General features: G+C 32.6%; 3 protein-coding genes and 1 long non-coding RNA gene across 4 annotated transcripts; 2 read left to right on the top strand and 2 right to left on the bottom strand.

Annotated features, from left to right (window-relative positions):
- The first annotated feature begins 131 nt into the window (after positions 1–131).
- Positions 132–9626, top strand: LOC140046842 (glutaredoxin-3-like). Its single transcript, XM_072091563.1, has 9 exons — positions 132–433; positions 1991–2099; positions 2808–2882; positions 3623–3742; positions 4630–4804; positions 5296–5440; positions 6887–6997; positions 7762–7894; positions 8369–9626. Exons 1-9 carry the CDS (start codon positions 360–362, stop codon positions 8411–8413), a joined length of 987 nt encoding a protein of 328 aa, XP_071947664.1. The 5' UTR covers positions 132–359; the 3' UTR covers positions 8414–9626.
- LOC140046841 (RING finger protein 145-like) lies at positions 9602–11686 on the bottom strand. The gene has a single exon (XM_072091562.1). It carries the CDS (start codon positions 11592–11594, stop codon positions 10017–10019), a length of 1578 nt encoding a protein of 525 aa, XP_071947663.1. The 5' UTR covers positions 11595–11686; the 3' UTR covers positions 9602–10016.
- LOC140046844 (uncharacterized) lies at positions 11682–13667 on the bottom strand. Its single transcript, XR_011844873.1, has 3 exons — positions 13611–13667; positions 12322–12481; positions 11682–11764 (listed from the first exon to the last, which is right to left on the bottom strand). It is a non-coding gene; the product is annotated as an uncharacterized lncRNA (long non-coding RNA).
- Positions 13668–14042: 375 nt separating this feature from the next.
- LOC140048088 (E3 ubiquitin-protein ligase RNF139-like) lies at positions 14043–17938 on the top strand. Its single transcript, XM_072093095.1, has 3 exons — positions 14043–14111; positions 14687–14910; positions 15568–17938. The coding sequence occupies exons 2-3, from the start codon at positions 14706–14708 to the stop codon at positions 17583–17585; spliced, it is 2223 nt and encodes a 740-aa protein (XP_071949196.1). The 5' UTR covers positions 14043–14111; positions 14687–14705; the 3' UTR covers positions 17586–17938.
- The last annotated feature ends 473 nt before the right edge of the window (positions 17939–18411 follow it).

Genomic DNA, 18411 nt, shown 5'->3' with positions numbered 1-18411 from the left:
AAGATCTAGCAGCTCTTGTTTTCAAAATGTTCTTAGCTCAGTCCTCCTAACCATGGTACAGAGCTGGTTCTGGAGAGCTAGACACATGTGACATATCACCTGTCACCTGTCTGTGTCCTCCGCTCGAAACAGATTGGCTGTCATGAATTTCCATTCTTTCCTCAGCTGCGCCTTTCTCACACACTTCTCAACAGTAAAGCTTTTAAACCTGACCTAATATACATGAAAATGTTTTATTTTTTACTGATATAAGCCCCGAGGCAAAGTCATGTGAATTCCTCCGGCCTTTACTTTAAATATCCCGCAAATATACCTCTAGCTACCAAGGAGGTGGCGCGAAGGTTTGTGAAAATCGAAACATGGCGGCCACTGACAACGTGAAAATCGTTTCAACAGAAAAAGATTTCAACGAAAGTACACAAAATGCAGGAAGGTAATTCAACTATAGTACCATCATTAAGTATTTGTGTGCCGATTTCAATTACAAAATAAGAATAAATTGCTGTATTTTGCTCTGTTATCATTGTTAAGCTGCTAGGCATGTGAAGGTCTAACCCGTCTGGTCTTTAAATGGGCAGCAGGAGTTAGGCCTAGGTGGTTTCAGAGTGAATGATCTAAACTTAAGTCGTTTCGGTCCATATTGTAATTTGTTTATGTTTTTGTCTTGACGGCAAACTAACATGATAAAACGTAATGTTTCTGCACTTCTCGCACCTGCTTCAATTATCAATCATTCTAAAATACAACCTGCAGCACTTTTGACAGGTTTTACACCATTTGTGTTGAATTATAAATAATATATCGAAAATTGATACTTTAACATTTTTGAGCAAGTTGTTGAATTGGAAAATTGTTTTTTTTAATTTTTGTTTTTGCTCTGTTGTATCTCAATTTCAATTTTTGACACATTAATATTAAAACTGCAATTGAGACAGCATTATATATCCGAAATAAATACTAGGATTTTATTATGGTATATCACTTTTATTTTATCGCTAGGCCTAGTGATAAAATATTAAAATTTTTTCAAAGCCTGTCCTTGAATCTTGACAAAACTGCTCCTTGTTGCAAAATGGATGACCACTTTAAAATTGTTGATTAACACTTTGAACATGAACATTTTTAGTCATTATTCTGGTTTTGATTTGTTTTCAACTTTAACGCTTTTAAATAGGAAACCTCAAATGCAAATACTAACCAACCGCAGCCTACTCGTCCTGTATTATATCTAGTGAACAATGACCATCCACAGTAAGTTGTCTGCTGAGTGCTGACAGTAACAAGCCCACACCATAGTACCAAAGAACCGATAACCAAAGAATCCTATCCTATCCGTCAGTTTTTGCATTCAAACACTGCATCAGAAGTACAGGGTTGTAAAGTCACACAGACTGTTGTCATGTCTCACTTCACAACAGAGCCATATTCACGCAGTGCCCTATCCAAACTACCTGTATGACCTACTAAAGAGCATAGTAACAAATAAAATATTAATTTAAAAAACTTTAAGAAAAGATTAGAAGAAAATGGTATGAAATCCGCAAACTACATTTGTATACGTATTAGCACAAACAAAGATAAAATAATACATTTTGATTATCAGTCCTGTGTTTTTAGAGCTTTTTTTATGTAATGTAAATGTATCTCCTCTACAGTATAGAAAAGATTTTACCTTTCTAACATGTTAAGGGCACACGTCTACTCCATTGGGAAATGACTGTTTTTTTATCTAAATTCTATTTACTTATATTGTTCTATGTAAAAGGGTCCTACAAAAAAAACAAAACTACAGCTATGCAGGATCCTTGTTATCAGTTGTATTGCAATTATGATGTAATTGATGACTAAATAAATGTGGAATAAATAAAAAATATAAAAAAAAATTGCCCTAAATGGAACAACCCATTAGCTAGACTATTCTATCCTACAAAGCCTTTTCGAGAACAGGAGATTCCTAAATAGCATATGCGGTGTTTCTTATTGTTTATAGTGCATTGGTTGTGGCATACTTCAGAGCTGACTGGGCTCCACAATGTCAGGTTATGGACTCTGTTGTCAAAGAGTTATCCACTAGATTTTTACAAACTTCCTTTTTAAAAGTAAGTACACTGTATACATAATTTAAAATTGAACATTAATGTGTATTTTGATATACAGTACCTGTTGTAGTACCTGTATGTCTGTGTACATTTTTTTACAATTTTATTGCAAAATGAGAATCTATATTGTTTTATATAATTAAAGATGTATTGTTCCCCAAAAATATGAAAAATGCAGATAATTTAAAAACACTTTAAATAGGCCATTTTGCAGTTTTAATAATGTTCATCATTTCCGCAATAAAAAATAAAATAATGTTTTCACTTATTTAAAGTCAAAATAAATGGTTAAATTCAATCAAAAACAATTTACTTCCATTTATTTTTTGTGTTGAATTTAGTTTTTTTCAGGTAAATAGTTTTTTTTCCAATTCGATTTTTGGTAAGAGTAGTGAACCAATATGTGACAATAAATGGCATATTCAACGAAAACTTTTTTGAATAATTATTTAAAAAAATATATCAATGACACCGTACATCAGGACACTACATATCATGATGAAATTTTTTACATAAATAATAATATAATTATATACATGGTGGATATGTTGCTATACCCTTGTCTCTTACTTTATAATATTCATACAATTTACAGATGAATAGAAAAAAAAAGTCAATTTGATGACGGTTAGCAAACTATATATTTTTTATTCTATGAATTATTTTGAGTGACACCTTAAAAAATGTAAATTATTCTTTATCTTGCAGATTGAAGCTGAGAGTGTTGCAGAAATATCTCATCGGTATTCTATTACTGCTGTCCCTTCGTTTGTTTTTATCAAGGTAATGAGCTTATGTCTCCAATTTCAATATACTGTATTCTTATTCTCGGTTTCATTTTTCTAGTTCGGTTTTCAATACAAGAATTGAGTAAAATGTTTTTTTCTCTGTTGATATGAATGAAAGGTTATTGAAGTTTCTCCTGTTACTGTATAGTAGCTGTTCCCATTCATCTGTAAAACGATACCAGTTTTGTAATAAAAGTTTAAAACTATAAAGTAACATATTTATGACTCTTCTGGTTCTAGATGAGTGGCTTAATATTCATGAAAAAAAAAACCATTTCGCTATTGGTAGTTAGTTGATTACCTGATAGTTCATGGGTTATGACATTTTTGGGTTATCATCTGTTTACATACAATTCTTTTTTATGACATTTTCCGTTGTTTTTTGTTTTTATGTTTTCCCTACACAATAGTACTGCATTCCTTTTATTTTACATATTAATTATCTCTTTAACACATTTCAATTACTGTATTTTTTTCTTATAACATAGTTGTTTTGTTGTTTTGTTTTTTTCCAATTTTATTTTGGCTTGGGATATAAATTATACAGTATATGCTATTCTATGCTAATGCTAAATCTGTATATATGTTGGTTTTTTAATTTAGTATTTACCACAAGTTATTACTTACCGGTACTCAAATATAAATTTTTGTGAATGACTTTTGTGAAAAAAACCATAAGTCAATAGAAAGTTAATTTAAACCATAATAAATCTTATATTATTTTGTGAAAAATAGAGTGAGAAGAAAATTGATTCGCTGGATGGAGCTAATCCACAAGAATTAACTAAAAAAGTTCAACATCACGTGGATAATACAGCAAGCCCAGCACCTCCAGCACCACCACAACCATCAGAGGTAAGTTCATCATCATCATTGTAGATGTACAACAACAGCCATGGATTTAGGTGGAGGCTAAACAGGCTTTACCCCCATCCCCTAAAATTTAACAGCAATGTCTTTTTAAAATTAAAATACATTTTTTTTTTTGCAACTCAACAGATTGTTTTTATCATTAAATATTTAGCCCCCCCTCCCCAAGCCCCTAATCTATAATGCTGGCTCCGCCCCTGAATAGAGTTCTGCGGTGTGACATCACAACGATAGATGGCGCTGCATGGTTGCTAGCCAACTAAAAAATGCGTTCAACGCTACTGTACTATGTTGATAAACTGTATAGATCTGTATTTCTATGAAATTATGTATCTTAGCTTGATTTTTTTTAAACTTAAACTGTAGTTGAAGATTAAGTAGATTATTAAAAACAAATATTTTTTTTTTTTTTTAACTTGGAGTCACTCAGGCAGGTTGAATGCATTTTTTGGTTTGCTAGCAACCATGCAGCGCCACCTACCGTGTGACGTCAGCACCGCAGAACTCTATAATCCCACTGATATTACAGTGATGTGTTCGTTTAATGTATTTATGTCAAAAATAAAACCAATAGAAATGTCCTACTAAAGATGCATTTTCCCCTGAGTATGCCATTTTAATGTCACATAATAGTCATCCATTTTGACCAAAAAATTGGATCGAAAACAAATGTATTTACAAATTGGCTGCCAGCCAATGGGTTTTTGGTTGAATTTAACCATTTTTTTTCTATGTAAGTGATTAACTTTATTAAAAATGCAAAATAACCTATTCAGAGTTTGATATTGAATGAATCTTTATCTTTCATGTTTTTGTCAACAATACATATTAACTGCCGAATTTACATTGCAAGTCTGATTATATATCTACAGGATTTGAACACAAAACTGAAGAGACTGGTAAATGCAGACACTTGTATGGTCTTTATAAAGGGCACACCTCAGGAACCAAGATGTGGATTCAGTAAACAGTTGGTTCAAATCTTCAATGAGTCAAATATTAAGTTTAGTACTTTTAATATTCTTACAGATGACAGTGTAAGACAAGGTAAAGGTTATTTTATTTATTATTTTATGTTTATTATATTAATTTCAGCAAAAGAAACCAAAAGCTTCTGTTAAATTATGTCAATAATTGATTATGATTGTAATACTACCTGTAATTATAAATATTTATAATAGGCCTATATTCAGACCAAAATAAGTGACGCATAAGTATACTGGTGTTTACTATAAAGGCCGATTTACGACGAGCGGTAACAGAAAGCGGTAAACCACATAGCTTGTCTCGCATATAATCTGCATATAACAGCTGTCTGTGCTGTGTGTAAATGGTCATAAGGAAAAACATTGATTCTATATTTATTATTAGCATTACCGCTCATCTCTGTAAATTGGCCCTAAGCCCATTTTGAATTAAGAAATGATTTTACATGGGTTTAATAACCATTTATTGTTCAAGAGTTCTGGGTATCATAATATAGTACAGTATTCATTTGTAGATACCCAGACATATTATTATTTCATATTCCTTTCTAGGATTAAAGAAGCTATCTGATTGGCCAACCTACCCACAAGTTTATGTTAAAGGCGAGCTGATTGGTGGGTTAGATATTATTAAAGAAATGAAAGAGTCAGGTGACTTGGAGTCTACACTCCCTAAAGTTGAAAGTATAGAAAAACGGTAAGAAATATAATTATTTTTAAATATAAATCCAAAGGAAAAATACTGAAAAAATGACAATGCTGTGGGTATCAGTGGCTGGATCTCCATGGAGATACAAAATAAAATAAGCAATAGGCTAAATCAAAACAATAAATTAAAAAAGCCAGAAAAGCAGAGCTTTCGGGCAACACTACAGTAGCCCTTCATCAGTGCAAGTCAATGTACTGGACAAAGATAGATAGACATATATCAGGCAAGCGCAAAACAAAAGAGGCACAAGGCTGGTGAATAGAGGGTGGAGATAGTATTTGGTAGAATATGAGTGAGTGAGTGAGTGGCCAAGCGGTTAAGACAGTGGAACCGTAATTACGTAGCCCTAACATCGGCAGAGGTTCAAGGCTCACTCAATCCATGGTTCTGGTGGTAGAACGAGTCTTCTCGGATAAGGACTATAAACCGTAGGTCCAGTGTACACATCTAGCTCGTGTGCACTTTAAAGAACCTAGTACATCTTTCGAGAAGAGTAGGGGGTTACCCCGGTGTATTAGTACATCACAGCCACTGATCATAACTGGGCCCTCTGGGAGACCAGTCTTTGACTGAAGAAGTTACCCAGTATATTTCATTTCAAAAGAAAGAAGATAGGTTGGTAGATATAAACAATTTTGGCATAAAACTAAAAAACAGCTTAAATGGTGGTTAATATTGAATTATCTGTTTAAATAAAAAATATTTATTATTTTAAATATAAATCCAAAGGCAAATTACTGAAAAAGTGGCTGATCTCAATAGAGATACAAAAAAAAAGCGAAAAGCTAAATCAAAATGATAAAACAGCCAGAAAAATTAGCAGAGCAAGTATTTTTAAATATAATAAACAACAGATAATTCATTGACCTACTCATCTTTTATCTCTTTGGTGTTCATCAAACAAAACTATACTTATCTGAATCAGCATCGTGTTTTCTATTATATATAAAAATGTATTGCCCCCTGAAAAAATAATTTCTTAACATTTTTTTGTTGAAATGCAATTTTAATGTTACTTAATATTTTTTCAGTTTTCCCAAAAATTGGATTGACCTGTAATTTCAAGCAAAAATGTATTATTATTATTAAACCATTTATTTTGTCTTTTTGTATGTGAAACATCATTTATTGTGATTAACTGTAATATTAAACCTTTAAAATGGCCTGTTCAAATATGATTATCATGATTAGTCTTTATTTTATTTTATTATTATTTAAATTACTATTCATTTATTTTGTCTTTTTGTGAAAACATTATTTTTTCTTTTTTGTTTTCTATGAAAGTGATAACTTTAATATTAAAGCTTCAAAATAGCCTATTCAAAGTGTGATTATATTAATCTTTGTTTTTCATGTTTTCGGGGGGCAAAACATCAAGTGTTTCTTAAATTGTGTTGAGTAGTATGGTAATATCATTATTTTATACCTTTTCAGGTTAAAAAGTATAATAAATAAAAGTCCAATAATGGTTTTCATGAAGGGCGATCCTGAGGAGCCTCGTTGTGGTTTTAGCCGTACACTCATCACCATCCTCAAGGAAAATGAGTAATTATCATATTTTCATAATTTATTAATAATAATACTTGTTAGTTAGTTTTCAATCAAGCATATTCCAGTGCACACATACCGTATTTGTTCAAATAAACTCTCCCTCGAAGAAATGTCCTCCATAGAACATCATACTGAATAAAATCCCACTTCTCCATAGCCTTTATTTATTTCCTCAAATAAATGCCCCACCACATTTATTATATACACAACAATATTGTATTACAACACATTTCTATTTGTAGTAGAATTTATTGATCTACAATTTACCAAGCATTTTGATACAATTTTTTGCATTTTCTAGTGGGTACTTATTTGATTACACAATGTTACCATATTAGATTACACCCAAATAAACCCTTCTGTACAATATACTAAGTTCCGATGATTCAGAAGTAAGCTCTGAAGTAGCAGTCTGTTTGTTGTAAGCCCTGGGTAGTGGCTGTGAAAACACTCTTTGTATTAAGTTACTTCAACCTTACCAAAGACAATTCAACTCCGAAGTCTTATGAATAAATATGCTACACAAGAAATTCAATCATACACGCTACCATAGTAGCGTTATGTAGACACTATTTCTTCAAAGCTGGCAAATTAATTCACTTTGCCTTAGTCATCGTGTGGATGCTCTTTAAAAGTAAAACACACATATAATTTTGACCTAACTTAAGGCCGTCTGAACATAACTGATACTTTTAATAGCCTATAGACTAGAGCATAAATGTCCAAATAAATTTACAAAAGTCTTTGTTTTTTTATAGAATTAAATTTGGCACATTTGATATACTAACGGACAATGATGTGAGGCAAGGCTTGAAAAAGTATTCTGATTGGCCAACGTATCCACAAGTATATCTTAAAGGAGATCTGATTGGTGGCTTGGACATCATAAAGGTTTGCTTTCATTTTTTGTAATATTCTTCTTTAAAACCAAGACTTTTTTGGGCTCTCCCCAAAATGTTTTAAAAATGTTAATAATGATTAGGGAAACTGTAGAGCCCAATATACTACAGTAGGCCTACGTATATAAAAAGTTACTCCTTCAATTTTTGCTGTGAACCTGCTGATAGTGGTACCATGTATATACTGTCCTTATATACATCCAAAGGCAGATTACTGAAAAAATGACAATGCTGTGGGTATCACTGACTGGATCTCAATGGAGATACAAAATAAATAAGCAATTTAAAGGTAAATCAAAATGATAGAATAAAACAGCCAAATTAGCAGAGCTTTCGGGTAAACACCATTCATCAATGTAGGGCTTGTATATTCTATACATGCGCAGATGAATCACCTACCGTCCTGATGTGAGCTGGATGCATTATACACTATGTACCTGTTCATTTTGTTGTTTCTCATTCACAGGAGCTGAATGAAAATGGTGAATTGTCGTCTACACTAGAGAGCTGAAACAAAGCTACTCTTGTCACAGAAGTGAGATCTTCCCTTTAAATTTTCATATCCTTCATACATAAACACAACATTAGTCTAGTAAAAAGCCTAGTCCTAAGAGATCTTCAAAGTAGCAGTTATTCTTATTTATATTACAACCAATACAAATACAATATATTATAATTTGAGTAAGAGAAAGTGGTGAATGGATGATGCCCTAACAAATATCAATGTTATGTGTATTGTAAACATTTTTGATGTAGTTTTGAAAGCTGTTTTAATTTTTTCGATAAAATATATTTCACAATACAACTAGGTAAACGAGCCACGCCACTGCACATGTTATGGCCGGCCACCATTGTTCTCCCCGTAGTGATGATTTTCATAAAGCTAAGCTGGCGATGGATTTCTGAAGTGTGCTTACTTATTAATTGATTAAAAATAGTTATAAATAAAAAAATATCGATTTTTTACAATTGTATGCTTACAGGATGTTGTAGACAACCTGTGAGTAGGTTGGCTGAAGTATTGAAACAAGTTTGAGTAATGTAAAGGGGTGGGTACAAAACTGCATTAATTAGCGCCAAAAGAATTATATATACTGTTATCGGCAGCAACAGAAAGTACAGTGGTGCCCCCATGATTGTGTAGGCCTATATGTCATTCGAATGATACTGTGTTTGCTGGTGGAGGTTTATTGTCAATTATGTATTATTAGGCTTGCAGTATTATTTTACTAAATTATAAACTGCTGTTTGTGTTTTCATATTTGTACAATAAACTACAACAAAGGTTCTTGTTTCATAAATCTTTTTTACAACCAATCCATTGAAATATACAACACTGAATGTAAATATATCTGGTGTAGCCATCCCCATGAATCCTAAAGGCTTTTTGCGAGTCACAGTAAGTTAAACAAGGAATACTACAATAAGCATAGAACATCATTTTAAAATTTAATTTTTGTTATAAAAAATAAAATATATTATACCATACTTCAAAATTAAGTTATGTTGATACATACCTGGTATGATTTATCATTGGATATTTGTAGGCCTTACAAACCTACGTACATAATTATTTCTTGTATACAGTGTTATACCTACTGAACCTTAACATATGTTAGGAAGCCATGCCCTCTTATTTACTTTTGTACAGATTTAAAAGCTTTCTAATATACAAATATATAATGTTATGTATTCTTCTGAGCATTATTCAATAAAACTATGTATTGTCTTAAGACTTGTTTTTCTTTTTAATAATATATGGTACTATAAATAAAATGGATATAACCAAGATCCAAATTGGGCCCAGTAGTTGGGAGTAGTCTGTATGGTATGGTGAAAACGGTGTTGCATGATCAGTAAAGCTCTGTCTACACTATCAAAATAGTTTACAAAAAAAAAGTGTGATGTGCTTAAATGTGATGACATCCATATATGGCCACATCACATGTTGTTGACACATACAGTTTGATAGTGTAGAAAGGGCTTTAAGGATTGGATGGCATGGAAGGTGTGCACCAGCAGTCTATAATAACGGGAAGGGAACACTGACAGTTCTAGAGGACTATGATAAAAAGATCTGATATTTGTGGGATTCAAGCTTCTAGTTACATTGCTTATTCAGATGTTTTGTCAGTACTTTGGTCAATTGTAGTACTTGTTGCTCCATCAGTGTTTTGTTCAAATGTAGTTCTTTTAAGATTGTCCGTGCTTTCTTCCAACACAGTTGGTGCTACTTCATCAGTACTATTTTCTTCAATCACATCAGTTGAATTTTCTTCCGTCCTCAATACTGATTCTACAGAATTATTTAATCTCACTTGTTCGCTTTGTCCATTAGCGGTATCTTGCCTTAGGTTCTCTTCACTGATTGACCTATGACACATGGGGCATTCATCCTTTACGTACAACCACTTTCTAAGGCATGCCCCATGAAAGTAATGCAGGCATGGTGTGATTCTAGCAGTTGCCATTTTCTCGTAACAGATTGGACAAACATCATCTAACAAGTTTAATTCTTCTACAGTTGCTTGCTTTAACGTTGTGATTTTTTTCATTGCTCCTCTACGTAACTTTAAACTTTTCCAACCGCTTCTTGCACTCTGCCATACATTAAAATAAAAGTGTACAAGTATAAACGTTCCATTTTTTATACTTAATTCGGAAAGTGCATCAAAACCGCCTAAACAAACTCCCCAAATGGCTACTATAAATTCCACGAGATGACCAAAACCGTGAATGAAGTACACAACATCGTCAAGATTTTCCCAAGGTTCACTTCGGAAGTTATCAATCATGAACAAAACGTAAACCATCAGGGAACCTAGAGTGTTAATTGATGTTAGCAAACAACCCAATGATATGATTACAATCCAAATGTCCGCGCTAAAAACTTGAATAAAGTAGTAGGTCATGGTTACCGGAATGACGAGTAGAACAAGAATAAAACTAAGTACCCTCACATGATCTAGAATATTCCTATTGTTACTTGAGCTCAATAGTAATAACACAGGATTTGCCATTTCATACAATGTGCCAAGTGTTGAAGATAACACAATAAACAACACTATGCCTATTATAAACATTTTTTGTATCCGTTCGGAAGATAATAGTTGCGCTTGAAAGGCCAGGAAAAGGAAAAGTATGCCCTCTATTGCGCCATTAAACTGTTCTGTATATTGTATATGTTGTCCGTTGAAACCCATTAGATAGATTCTACAACCGTTGTGTATACAATATGCAGCATATGACACAAATGCACACAGACCCATTAAAGTCCACAGACTTTTACAACTGTCAGCAGCCATAGCAAACACCATAATCAGCCACCTATCTTTAAATGCATTTTCATCAAAATTAAGATAACTAAAGTTAATAGCAAACTGTACTATCCAGAAACAGGCAAATACTGAAGGTACGAATAACACTTTTAAAACAAAGGGAATTGAGTACATCATATTATGCTGTTGAAAAAAATTCATTGCTTTCAATAAACCATCATTAAATATATTAATAAATGGCCTAAATTTACGTGCCAAAGAATGCAAAGTGATGATCATAGTAACCCAAAATGACACCCGGTAGGATTTTATACTTTCATTCATGAACATCATACTAATCATCGGTACTATCAAACATGTCATCACCCCGAAATAATTATGTTTCACCAGCAAAAGAATAATAAAACCATGCATGACAGTTAAAGCAATATTAACATAAGAATTAAAAACTTCATTTTGTTCATCTTGAAAAATTGTGAACAATGTTCTTGAAAAGAGTAAAAACAACAAAGGTGAAATGTGTTTGTAGATGGACTTCAAATGATGAACAGGAAGACCCAAAAGTGTCAAGGCAATAACATAACCTATAAAAAAGATTGAATATTTAGTGTTAACAAATATAAACAAGACAAATAAATAGCTATGTAATTGCAGTTTAAACCAAACTATTTATAATATTTTATAAGACAAATAATTTGAAATGATTTGTCTATGATTCGATTAATTTACTTTCGCCACAACATATATTACCAAAAAACAAAATGCTAAGGATTTTCGAAAATGTTAAATTAATTAAATCCATAGGATAAATTACTGAAAAAAATTACATTGCTCAGTGCTGTGGGTATCTCAATGGAGATAAGGATGTGTGGCACAGTGTTTGGACGCTTGATTACTGATCATGAGGTCGTGGTTCGAATCCAACTCTCGCTACATTACTTGTATCCTTAGGCAAGCCATATTATTATTACTTACATTTGCCTTTCCCCACCCAGGTGTATTAAATGGGAACCCGGTTAGATCAAGACACAACTTTGCGCTGATTACTAGCTGCATTATGGGAGTATGTTTCCATACGTGTTTGATCCAGGGATATAACAAATTTAAATTTAACATAATCAATGGAACTATTTCTACTCACCAACAAAGGAAATGCATATATCAATGTATTTCACAATATTATATGTAGCATTTTCTGTCTCTTCTAAATGATATAGATGTTCAAGAATAAACACACTTGGTAAGCGCAGAACTCCAATGATTATTTGTTCTGTTATTGGTGATGTAGCCATGTTAATTATCTATAGTAAGTACAACAAGGAGAACATAGTAATTAGTATGTGTATCATCATTAACGTTAACCAGCTTGCACAAACTCACTCACTCACTCTATACTGCTGCACTCCTCTAGGCCTAACTAGGAAGTGGTGGTCTAGTTAAAAGGGCCTCAGCTGATGAAATTGTTTAAAAAGCAAACTTAGTTAAAATCCCTATGTACAGATCTGACTTCTTCTCACTATGGCCCTGTTTCTGCTGCCAAGTAAATACCATATTTAATATGGTATTTTTTTAATACCATATATACTGTATATTTTTGCCATGGGAAAACGGCGCTCATAAAAAATATACCGTATTTTGTATACCGTATTTTCCCCACTAAATCTGTGGATAAAATACGGTATTTTTTCATTGGCAGCAGAAATGGGTACCCAAATTATTGATACCGTATTTTTGGTACCCATTTCTGCTGCCAATGAAAAACAACATCACAACATTTGCAAATAATGTTTTGGGGAAACAAATATTTCGGGAAAAGAAATATTTCGGGAAAATTAAAAAAAAGTCCAACAAACAGGACAGCCAGATTTAGAAATTTATATAGAAATATAATTTAGCAAAACTTGTAAAAAATATGGGAGAGGCTATACCATCGTGCGGGCAAAAATAACAAATTCTAATCGGGCAAGGAAGGAATAACTTGTTTCCATTGGGGATCGAAAGGCGGGTTGGGTAAAAAAGGTGAATTTTAACACGACCACCCAAGGTAGTACTTGAGTTATACCTAGCAGAAATGGGGTACTAAAAAATACGGTATAAAATATACCGTATTTTCAGGATATGCAACGGCCCAACCAAAGGTCTTCCTGCTGATAATGTGGTAACTGCTTCCTCTGTGAATAGCTTCAAGAAAAGACTAGATCAGTGGGGTTTTATAGGCTATCAAGTATCACTGCAGCTCCAGTCCAGGATCAGAGAACAGAAGGCTGGTTAAAAGTAAAATGGCCCTTAAGAAGTAGGCCTGGCCTGGAGAGTAGACTAGAATACATTACTTACTAGCCTAGCCTACTACTACTACTAGCTAGCTAAAACAAAATGAATATAACCTGAAAAACTAAGCTAGTCTAGATTCCTATATAGTAATAATAGTACCTGTACAATTCATATTATTTAATAAATATACTTTGAAAAACGTCAAAATTGTACTGTACTGTATAATAAAATATTACACAACAAGTTAAATTGGGAATTTCTAAATGTAGAGTAGCTACGGCCGGCCTTGTACCATTTATTTTACGCGCGTTTATTTTTTTTGAAGGTACAATCCTTTTAAACTTTAGAGATTACTTAACTATGCAATGTATTTTCTTGTTTTTTCTTAATTGAGTAATTTAAATTTATTATTTTCAAATGGATTGAAAGATAAATATGCAATTTATGATTATTTTGTTAGTATTAAGTTATGGTTTATTATAGTATGTTACCTGTATTCTAATGGACTGTTCCAATGGCTAGGCACTCATCGTGTGTGTACGTGTTATATCGCCACCACCGCCGTTGCGCCGTTTCATCTGAGAAAAGGACGATAACGATGACACGTATGGCAGGCCTAGCAGCCGCCCCTAAATGTTATGAATTAGAATAGTTTTTATAGTAAGTATACTATTTCAATTTTGTAATTATTTTTAATTAATTATATAAGGCTTATTTTAATTGTGGTTGTAAGAAGAGAGTTTATTGATAGAAAGAAAATAAACAACTACTGTAAAAAAGCCTGTGTGTTGGCTGCTGTTTTACTTTGTTTGTGCTTTGCCTAGCCATAGGCTAGAGAGGCTCTGCGTACACATAAAATGTGCTGCAGTATGTGTTTTTGGAGTCAATTCGTCCTTTTTGGGGATATTAAGTTTATCATTAATCTATTATATAAATATAAACTGCACTGCATTAGCTATAGTGACTAGGTACTATATATTTAGTAGTGAACTAAAGAAAGGTTTGGTAAACACCGTGTGGAATAAACAAGGAATAACAAAGTAAAATTGACAATGCATATATTAAATTTGAACCAAAACTTCATGATCTTACTTTCTAATAATATTAAAGTAATATTGTCATGCATTTCTAGACCTACAGTAAATATTAAAATATATTAAATAGTAATGCAATTATAATTAATAACAGCCTTCCAGGTGTAACACTTACTGTATATTTTTCATGTTTCCTTTCAGAAGATGCTTTAAAATAAAAATGGAAGAACCCAATATGAGGATGAATCTGCCAGCTATGGCAACCATTGCAATGAGAGTTCCTCTTTTATTTGTTCTTAATAATCTATTTTTTAATATGTCTAATTGTTGGAAGCAGTTCATTGGAATGTTTTCAGAAACTGAAGGTGCTCCTTTAAATGTGAACAACACTTTTCCATTATTACAGTTAATTTTAAGTTTCCTAGGTAAGTCAGACCATCAAATAATTAACTACTGTAAGTTTAAAAATGTTAAAACTGTACAAAAAAACAACAACAGAATTCTGTTACAAAGATATATACAGTATAGGTAAAGTAAAATATAACTTTTTTTTATTTGATTGCCATAAAGAGATAAAAAGAGTTATAAAATAAAGAATTCTGTGGTAAATTATATGTACATTGTTAAGGATTGAAAAACGAGTGTATAACATAGAGGAAAGTATTTTTTTTTTCTTCCTTATACTATTATATATAAAATGCAATGGTAGGAGTGAGATATCAGATGTACTGAAAGTTATTTAATGTCAATTATATTGTATTGTATCATTACATTACTCATGTGCAATGCATTGTAAATGAACATTTTATTGATGAAGAAATAAAAGTGGGTCGATACTACATAAGACAAAAAAAAAGAAGATATATACAGTATTATTAAATTACTCTCTTGAAAAAAACGATTTAAAACAATTTTTTGAATAGCCTATCATTTATTCACTTCAATCAAAAATGGTACTGTATTGACAATTTTTTTTTTTTCATTACAGCGCGGCACTCCAGTCTGTAAACTGGTGTAGACATTCTATTTATGTAATGGATACAGAATATCTAATAATGCAATTCTTTGTTTTACTATTTTAGGGGTTAATTTAGCATTCTTAGTGTTCATCCTACCATCAAGAATACTTTCAAAAGCATACATTCTTATAATATCATGTGGTCTTCTGCAAGCATCCTATTGGTGGAGTGAACAGTTCCTGGTAAAGCTGCATTCTAATAACACAGTAGAGCAATGGGATGTCATGTTTATAGAAAGACAACCAGAGACATGGAGACATTTAGAAAGAACACAGATTGTATTTTCAAGAGATGTATTTGTGTATGTTCTTCTTCAAGCATTGTATGCCTCTTTGTTTGCCTTGCTGCTACGTCAACACATCAGTATCTTTTTGCCATGGGCAGTCACGTTCTGTAACTTTATCATGTTTTTACCAGTTTCAGTTGCGGTGTATTGTCACGAACCTGGCTTTGAAATTAAGTTTAAAGTAGTTTCATCATTTCAGTGGTTTGCTTCTGCTGTGGCTGTATCTGTATTGATAATATGGATCTGGTCGCTCACAGTTGTAAGCGATACGCTGCACTTTAATGAATTCTTCCAAAAACTGAGAACTATCCGTAATGATTTAGGATTACAAATGTTGCTTGAACACGAATGGAAGCGTTTGCATGTACCAACGTTGCTTAGAGTTTTTTGGATAAGCAATGCATTGTGGTTAGCTCTCGGACATTATTTTAGCATTGAACATTTAAATAACGACATCAATGCTTATTGGAATTGGACAACTTTAAGAGGAGTAGCTTCAGAGTTTGCAATAGCTGGTTGTGGATCATTTATCATGCTACTGGGTATGAGTGCAGTTGTTGCAAAGATAGCCAATCACATTGGTTGTTTGATACATATGATCATCAAAAGTACAGATGATGAAGAAAAATACATTGGGACTGTTTCAGCAGTCTTGTTTTTTATTCTAGCTCTTCAGACAGGTCTAACAGAGTTAGAAGGACACGCTCGATTGGTTCGTCTTTTTAGAAACTCCTGTCTTCTTGTTACTGCAATTCTTCATTTTATTCACAACATGCTGAACCAAGTTATGCTATCTTTAGGCGCGTCCCAAAATACGTCTTGGAAACGGCACGCTCGTGTTTTGTTCGTAGCTCTTCTTCTTCTCGTTATTCCATTTCTTCTTTTCTATTCTCTATGGACGTCATACGAGATGAGTACGTGGATTCTGGCCGTCTCCGCATTCTGTCTTGAACTCTGTATCAAGGTATTGGTTACAACATCTGTGTACACACTCTTTATGATTGATACCTGTTGTAACACCTACTGGGAAAATCTTGATGACTATGTTTACTACTTAAAAGGAGCTGGAAGCATTATCGAATTTCTCTTTGGCGTCTTTTTGTTTTTTAATGGTGGCTGGATTCTTTTATTCGAATCCGGTGGTATAATACGAGCGTTTATGATGAGTATACACGCGTATTTTAATATTTTTGTACAAGCTAAAGAAGGTTGGAAAATGTTCCAAAATCGTAGGACTGCTGTTACTAAAATCAACAATTTACCTTTTGCAACTGCGAGTCAATTAACAGACCATGATGATGTTTGTGCCATTTGCTATCATGAATTACTAACGGCTCGTATAACGCCATGCGGACATATGTTCCATGGAATGTGTTTACGCAAGTGGCTGTATTTACAAGATGTTTGTCCAATGTGTCAGAAAAAACTTGTAGATAAAATTGAAACTGACAAAAAGAAAGAAGAACCTATTGCAGAAGAACCACATAACGTGAATGATGCGGAAGCTGCAGCGGAACAGAGCACAACTAGAGAGAATACTGACAGCACGTCTAGTGGGCCAAGCAATTCCACACAAGCAACATTAGATCATAATGATTTAGATAGTATTAATAGTTTAATACAATCTAATATTAGGCGCAGAAGGAGGCGTGCCAAAGCATCCAATGATGTCATCATTGTTCATCAAAGTGAAATGACAAACAATACAAATTACCAACTTGGTTATATAGATGATTCAGATTTTTCGGATTCAGACTCCTCATTGTCATCAGTTTTGGATAATTGTGACAAATGATGGTTTTATTATAAGTATCTAGTCATGAAGTTACCTTCATTATGCTTAGTAAAAATGTTTTCTCCTTGATTGTGATAGTTAATTTATTATTTTAATGAAGTCCTTATTTTTTATTTATATATTTTTGCATTATGCCATGGCCTCCATGATTAAACACATTACTGTGTTTAGGATATTAACATTGGAATATTAAATATTTACATTCCTAGAGTATATAAAAAAGTAATTTGTGAATAGAGAACTAATATAAATACTGTAATTAAAGATTTTTTTCCTGTTGTTTTATAATTTATTTTTAATGACATCAAAATGAATGCCATATTTTGAGAAATAATACTAAATAAAATTGATACAGCAGTACTGTATTAAGATGTCTTGTTTGTTTGTTTTTCGAACGTCTCTGCATCACCCTAACACCTCATCCGCTTCAACATTTATTAATATACGTCCAATAATAATAATTTAACTACAGTATTTATTTACCCATAGAGATATTATAGTTTATAATATCTCTATGATTTACCGTATAAATAAATACTCTAAATACTGCCCTCTATAGTTGTTTTAACGATTGTTTGTTGATTTTTTAGTTCCGATAATTTTTTTAGAGAGAGGTTGAAATTTAGGGATGTAAAAAGATGGAAATTGTACTGTTTCAAACATGAAATACAAGTAAGGTGTACATTCAGTTATATAATATAATACTGGGCTATCCAGTACACTGCCGTCACCATGAAAGAACAACGTAAAACGGACAATAGCAGTGGTAAAAATGAGTCGACAAGGCTAGGCCACCAGGCCCATCAAGAGCAAGATCACGAACCTA

The sequence above is a fragment of the Antedon mediterranea genome, chromosome 4, assembly GCF_964355755.1.
Source record: "Antedon mediterranea chromosome 4, ecAntMedi1.1, whole genome shotgun sequence".
Taxonomy (NCBI): domain Eukaryota; kingdom Metazoa; phylum Echinodermata; class Crinoidea; order Comatulida; family Antedonidae; genus Antedon; species Antedon mediterranea.
Note: the sequence above shows the minus strand (reverse complement) of the source record. Positions and strands in the feature narration are given on the sequence as shown.